Here is a 7,672-nt window from a genome sequence, read left to right on the forward strand (position 1 = left end):
TATACGCAACATTTGTCTCCCCCCATTTAGAATTAAAGTGTGTTCATTTATTACACTAAATTAGCAAAGTGCATCTTACCGAGGGGGGTTGATTACTATGTCAAACACAGTTTTAAATACTCCCGTGTACTATAGGAGTATACATCTTACAGGAAGAGTTTGCACGTGACTGTGGGGGGTGTGGACAGAAATAGACATGGCTATAGGAACATAAAGAGCGATTCAAAGAGGATGCAGAGGAGTAGAACGACCCGGGGCTTTCACCAGCACAAAACACCAGAGTGGACTGAAAGCACTCCTCGGGGAAGGAGAAGAACTGATCCAAATATAGCGAGGACTCGAGTTAAACCCAAGGTGCAAAGAGCAAAAAAAATGTTTGGGGAATAAAAAAAAAAAACAATAATAAAGATTACGAAGGCTGTAAATGTTATATAAAAAAAACAAAACACGAGACAACAGTTGATAGTGCTGAACTTGTTTACATCGTGTCCGTTCTGTCTGATTTAGAGCATGCCCAGTGACGGACACACGACAGGAGAAACAAAACGAAGAAGTGCTCGAGTAAAATCCACAAACTGTTGAACTACATGGTTTTAAGATAACTCTGCTCTCTATATTACATTTGTTACACGCGCCCTCAACCCTGCTGCAGCATCATGACCGTCAAGTTGAAAAACAACAACAGAACAAAAGTTAACCGTCGATGGCCGCTCCTGACTCGTCTGAAATAAAGTGTTTAGCTTTCCCCCTATATCTCTGTGTCCCAAACACGTAGAAAATATACAAAATTATTCTCCAGATTTGCTCTCCCGCTAAATTTTTCTGAAGTATTACAAAAATATACAATTTTCCAATAACAAAACTCTTAAAAGTCACGTCTTTTTTTTGTGTGTGTTTTCTATTAAATTATTCTCTCCGTCATTCACTTTTAAGAGCCGACACCTGAGCTTCGGTACGCAAACCTGTTCCTCGTCTTATACATTCATCATTTAATCCCCTCCTTCTTCATCATCATCATCAGCATCATCATCTTGACCTCGTTCTGTCCATCGTGAGAAATTCCAGAGTCTCAAATTGAATCCAGCTTATACGTCTGAGTTTCCTCGGCGCCGCCATCACTGGTCGGCCAGACGGTTCTCGTATTTGCTAAGGATGCTGCGACACCGGCCCAGTTCTTTCCGCATCTCCGCCACTTCCTGTCGGAGCGCCGCGTTCTCGCGCTCCAAGAAGGCGGCGCGCACGGATATCTGGTTCTCCTTGAGACGGCGAGCGTCCCGGGAGCGCTTCGCCGCTTCGTTGTTCTTGTACCTCCTGGTCCAGTACTTCTCGTCCTTCAAGAAGAAGAGGACAAACGCTCGGTTATTTTAGCACCTGAAGGGGACGCTTTCGCAGCGAGCTCAAATTTAAACTTGAAGAAAAAAAGACTCAACGAGTCAAACTTCCACTTTGTTGGTGAGAATGTGGGCGTTTGGCTGTGAATGAGCGTGGGACTTTTCTTTTTTACATCTTATCTTTAGAGTTTTGTCAGAAGTGAAAAGCTGCATGTTCAACATCGAGCTCAGTATTTTATGCCTTTTCACAAACTACTGAACCTGTAACTAATTCATTATTTATTCTCAATACTTCCCTCAGTTGAGGTTTTTACTTGTGGCTGCTGCACATTTTTCTATTTATAGCTGTTCTTTTGTTATCGTATGTGTAATGGTGCTTGCTGTTTTATTTTTTTACTTTAAATCTAATCATTATTTGACCAATCAACAAATTAAATGAGACGTTTGTTGATCTTTGACTCAGGCTGAATCCCATTTCACCCTATCCGCTCACCGTTTGGTTTTATCTGTTCGTTTTGAACCTTCGGGTCTCGTTTATGTTATTTTTATGCTGATGTAGAGGAAGTGAAAGAAGCTTTATAGCTCTAAAAATTCTGAACTTTCAGAAGAAACTGCTGTTATGTTTAACTTGATAATGTTTTTGTTCATAACAAGCATAAAATGATGTTTCATGCAAAGTCTGAGGCAGGCGTGATTACTATTTAACACATCACATATGGTTTTGTGTGTTTTTGTACAAACTAACAACAACACAAGTTGTGTTGACCTCTTGAAAACATGTCCCATCATGCAGTAGAATATTTGACCTTCTCCTCGTTATAGCTTTAAATTAAACGATCCCGAGGTAAAAACAGACATATAGTAGCTATATAGGTAAGGGGTAATGCTAATGGGAATACCGGTAAGTTAAAAAGTTATTAACTACCGTAATCAGTTTATTGCCAGACAAAAACATCTGAAGTTAATTTAACTGATTTATTTTGGTCCTTTAACAGCCCAACGTGTGAAAATATGTGATCTTTTTAGTTTGTGATGTGTTTATTTTTTACTATCCTCTGTAATCGATCAATAAAATAAACCCTGAAATTATAATTTATATGTTTTTAAATTTCTAACCTCAAAGCATCTAACTTCCAGATCTTTAAAGTCCTCGCTGATGAACACACACCCTCACCTTCAGGTTATCCGGCACCAGCACCTTGCGGGCCTTCTTGATCATCGGCTGCGGCTTCAGCTCCTCTTCGCTGAAGGAGTGCCTTCTGGGGTCGAAGTCCTGCTGGCTCGAGGCGCCCATGTCCGAGGAGTCCACATCAAACATTCCAGCGGCGTCCGGCCCGCTGCTGGTGGGCGTCAGCAAAGGTGGACACGAGGACGAAGAGGAGGAAGAGGGCGATTCACACGAGTCGTTTACGCTTGTCTGACTCCCTGGAAACAAAAAGGACTGTGTGTTAATTAAAGCCCAAAGATCCGAAATGTGATTGTTGATGTGGTACAGATGAAGCACCACCAGGTGGCAGCAAAGAGCTTCAGGGTCAGAACCTGCAGTCTGCAGCTGAGCTCAAAGAGCTGCTGTTGTTTTTCAGTCAGAGTTCATGGAAAAGCACAAGGTTTGAAGTCAACTAGATGAGTTCAGATATAATATCACACATTCAGGTCTTATATATATTCAACCAAAAAGGCTAACAGCATGGAGCAACTAGTTACTGTATAAAAATAAATCCTTAAATTTTGGGTTTAACAGTTTCATTTTAGTTGTATTAATAAATCAAATACAGCTAAAAAAAATGTTTTAAACAAGACTCACAGCATTGGTGACTTTTTTATAACTAATTTAATATGAATCTGCCAATCAATAAACACTTCTAGTTTTACGCTGATAAAATAAATCTTAAGATGTTTATGCAACTTCTATTGTCCACACCATAAAAGCATCAGATCAACGACAACTTATCAATAATAAAAAAAACAGAAATTTATAACAAAAATCCAGAATTAGTGCCAAATATATCTCAACATGGATTTTTTAAAAAAGGTTTCTGTACATGGATCAATGTTTCATGAACCACGTTAAAGTGACCGTTCAGATCTTGAAGTGGGGCTCTGAGATAGTTATTAACAAATAATATCTTACCTGTCGTAGATAGCTCAGTTTGGAGAAATAGAACTTAAATCCTAAAACAACTCCAGTCTTAAAGTTTTCATGGCATTTCGTGCATCAACCTTCATAATGCTGTCAGTTCCACGTTACAGGTTTTATGGTTATTTACAAACACAAATAGGAGCAGCAACAGCTAGCTGTAGCACTTCCAGTGCAGTCTGTTTGACTTCAAGTGAGAAGATAACAATATTTTCTACCAGAAATAAACATATAATTTGAAACTGACAGCATGTAAACATTTAAAGATTAGTGCTTGCATGGACCGCTATAAAGCTTTGAGAATGGAGTTGTTTCAAGATGGCGGCAGTCCACTTTACTCCTGGCCTTGCTCAGACTAGCCATTAGCTCCTCAGTTTATCCTGAATTAAACGCCCCTTTTGTGGTGGCAAAACCAAGGCCATCCAAAGAGCTATATACAACAAGTAAGATATTTATTAGTCGTAATTTCCACAAAACCCCACTTCAAAGCATCTGAACTGTCCCTTTAAGGTTAGACGCACCTTGCTCTGACTTCTGATCCCTCTGACTGCACAAACTTTACCTTTAACATCACCGTAAACAAACAAGCTAATCGTCGTCCTCGTTAAGACACATAGCAGCCAAAGAATTAAAAATAAATAAAAACAATCAGGACGTGCCAACACAAGCTGCACAATATGTTGCACAAAGCTAGAAATGATAGAGGCTGCCCACTGTCCGTGTCTATTATTGATATTTTACAACATAAACGCCTGAAATAATCAACAAAATCTTTGTGTTGACTTCAGTCCCGGCGCTCTGCGGCTGAGCTCCAACATCAGGAGTGTGTTAGAGCTCCCTCCAGGGTTGGAGACAGGACAGCCGTGCATTTTTTAAGGCAACTCTAAAACTCGAGACATGAAAAGTGGATTTGGCGGGCTTTGGGCCGCATTAAAGTAGCCGGAGGATTTTTATTTTTTTTTTTAAAAGAGAAGTAGTTGAATGTGTGGCGACTCGTAATTCTGAACTCGTAAAGCAAAGCGTTCCAAAAGGGCCCAAGGTCGCAGCAAAGACCTGCGTTTTCATTTTTATTTTGTTGTTTCCACACAGCAGACGTGGCGGGCAGCCTGATGCTTCTGTGAAAACTTCCAGTTGCAAACATTTGTGGAGCTCAAGGTGAAAGATTCACATTCACCAGAGTGACATAAAGGCATAACTTTTACTGTCCCTGATTTTGTGTATCTTTTTTTGTTCTTATAGTAAAAACGTTTTATGATTTTGTACTTTTGTAGCCGAAGACCCAGAGGTGATAACCCGTAAAGATGAAAAGCACCTCCTGAGTAAATCAGTCGACTAAATGTAATTTGTTGATTAAATGTTCAGTTTGAAGTCCAGCAGCACAGGGAGGGAAACTCTTCCTGTTGCTCCCCCCACCTCCACCTCCCTCCAGCTCCTCCTCCAGCTCCGCTGAGCCTGCCTCTCGTTCTTTCACTCCAGTGCTCCCTGCCTCTGCACGTGTACCGACGCGTGCACGTGGCCGTGGCGTGTGAAGCGGGGAGAGATTAAAGACACACAACTGCAAACACTCTGCACACTGTGCTGCTCTGTCGCTGAGCTGTGTTTTGACCCCGCTGCAGATTAACTGTCGGTCGGGGGGCGAGTACGCCGTGGTCCACAGATCACATGCCGAGCTACAGTAAAACCTCCTCGTCACAGCTACGAAGTTGACTCAGGACTTTCAGTTCTGTTGCTCCTCTCTCCTCCTCGGCCACTTTGATTTCTTCGGCTACACTTCTCACCTGCGCCACTCGACACAAACCTAAAGCCTGAGTTTAGTTGGTGACGGCCTCGTGCCTTCAGTTTGACCCTGAAGGCCACAGAAGTGCTTCGTCACCGTGGAATTCACTTGACCTCAGTGAAAACTGAACGACCCCCCCACCCCCCGCGGGTGCAATAGAGACACCACATAACCTTGATTGGAGATCAAACCAGTATTGGATAGCCTCCCATCAGCCATGTAGGACATCGTGTCCCTTTCAGCTTGTAAACTCTGCAGAACTCTCTCTCTCACGGCTGCTGGGAGTTGATAAGGATAAAACCAGTCAACTTTCCCCGTCAGTTGTTTTTCTTTTACTTTCTGCCACGACCCAAGCGTCTCAAACCTCCGCCGGGGGGGGGGGGGGGTTCGCTCACCGTGCAGATAGTCGGATCCTCCGGCGAGACTCTGCGGCTGAGCCACCTCCAGACCGATGAGGGACGGGGACGAGGAGGTGGAGGAAGAGGGCGACGAGGACGACGATCCGGGCGGGGAGGAGGGCGGTAGGCATTGGGAGCTCTGGTTGGGCACCGCTGACTGGGAGCTCTGCGAGGGGATCTGGGCCGAGCTGGAGCTGTTGTTGTTGTGCCCGCTGCCCATTCCGTTCTCGGTCAGAAACTCCTCCAAGTCCATGTACTGCAGCTGGAAGAGCCCGCCGTCTGCGGGCAGGGTCCGATCCCACAGGCCCAGGAACTGGTTGAAGCTTCCTCCGTTCCCACCTCCTCCTCCTCCACAACCAGTACCGCCGTTACTGCCGACCATTCCATTGCTGTTCCTCAAGGAACAAACTCCCAAAGAGTCCTCATCGAGGTCCAGTCTGTCTTTGTCTGAAGAGAGCACAGAAATAAAGAGAATGTGAACAAACTGAACGTCTCGTGTGACTTTTATCAGCTTTGAGTACACAGGACCAAAGGTTCTCCACAGATACTTCAATCACTCGAGTTCATCTCCTCGCAAATGTGCGTGAGGACTAAATGGAGCGACAGGTGTATCTTTATTTTCTCCGGCTCCCAGATGGACCAGATGGTGGCAGAGCTGCGGCGCCCAAAGAACAATTTGTTGTGACGCACAAAACGTCCAGAACAAATCTCACATCGGCCGTCTCAACGCTGGACCAGGAGGACCATGAAACGCACCTGTCTGCTGTCAGCGGTGCAGCCACTTCCTGCAAACTTTTAATCGCAGCAGGGATTATAATCCACGGGAATACTCATCTGGGCCATTGGGGGAGCCATTTTAGGCATGTGCAGTGGCACATGGGGGTGTTTGTGCATTTAAACATGCCATAAGAAGATTTTATTACTTATAATAACATAACCATCTAAAAACGTGTGTAACCTTCATGGTTCTAACCTTTTGAGTCGCACGAGTTCTTCAGGCGGTGGTCTCCTTTCATGGGCTGCTGCAGGAGGGACTTGAGGCCAGCCATGGAGTTGACGTGCCCCCCTGTGTGGGACTGAGTGCAGCTTCCAAACTGAGGGCTCGCCCCGGCCGGGAGGTCAGGGGTCGGGAGCTGGGAGAGCTGCCTGGACATCTTGGACCAGAGGGAAGGAGATGGAAGTTCTCTCAGGCGGACGGACACCTGGGGCACGTGAAGGGCTTGATGCAATCTCTACCAACAGGACAAGTAAGGCTGCAGAGGTGGGGGGAAGGGGGGGGGGGGGGCAAAAGGGAGATCAGCTGTTTTGACAAGTGTCCATGCAGAACTTTTAAACTTGTTAGTATCAGTAAGAGTTGGGGTTACCTTTCAGTTGTGGAGGTCCTTATTTCCCTGCAGAAACATTTCCATCAAAGTACTCCATGGCTGTTTAAAGAAAGGTTGAGCAGCTCGAGGAGTTAGCAGGAACAAAAACAAATAAAATGTCACAACTCTCAAACTGTGACGGAGCAGCCGCAGTCAAGTCGTCCAGAGAAAATAAAAATGAAAATCCCCCAAAATCAAAATGAAAATCCGCTTCCTCCGTGGAGAAAAAGTGTTTACACTCACAACAACAAAACAACAGCGATGACAAGTTGCTGCTTCTCTCCTCTGCTGTCCGTCAGTAGTGAGGAGGAGGAGGTGGAGGAGGAGGAGGAAGGGTCGTTTCCTCTTTCTGTCTAATTTTTTTCAGGTGGGGGGGAGTGCAGTCACGGGCTTGTGTTCGAGCCGCGCGACGTCCACAGTCCGAGCCGTCCTCTCTCCCTTTTTTTTTTTCCTTCTCTGCTCCTCAGCTGGAACAGACACGGGCAGTTCACGTGACGTCACAGCTCCCAGAACAGGCGCGAGGAGGTGGTGGCGGAGGAGGGGCGGGGCGTAAAGAGCCTCGGATCTTCCTGGCACGCTCATTATTTATGAGACACACCTACTCCTCGTGCTCACCTCCTCGAGGAGCTCAGGCTGTTTGTTTTGTCTTGACAGGTACGGTCATT

At 45.1% G+C, this 7,672-nt stretch overlaps 1 protein-coding gene across 1 annotated transcript; it reads right to left on the reverse strand.

The window, feature by feature from the left end:
- Positions 1-411: 411 nt before the first annotated feature.
- Positions 412-7,459, reverse strand: dbpb (D site albumin promoter binding protein b). Its single transcript, XM_037676263.1, has 5 exons — positions 7,008-7,459; positions 6,617-6,896; positions 5,641-6,090; positions 2,506-2,756; positions 412-1,331 (listed from the first exon to the last, which is right to left on the reverse strand). The coding sequence occupies exons 2-5, from the start codon at positions 6,795-6,797 to the stop codon at positions 1,116-1,118; spliced, it is 1,098 nt and encodes a 365-aa protein (XP_037532191.1). The 5' UTR covers positions 6,798-6,896; positions 7,008-7,459; the 3' UTR covers positions 412-1,115.
- Positions 7,460-7,672: the final 213 nt, after the last annotated feature.

The sequence above is a fragment of the Nematolebias whitei genome, chromosome 5, assembly GCF_014905685.2.
Source record: "Nematolebias whitei isolate Nwh7 chromosome 5, NemWhi1, whole genome shotgun sequence".
Classification (NCBI taxonomy): Eukaryota; Metazoa; Chordata; class Actinopteri; order Cyprinodontiformes; family Rivulidae; genus Nematolebias; species Nematolebias whitei.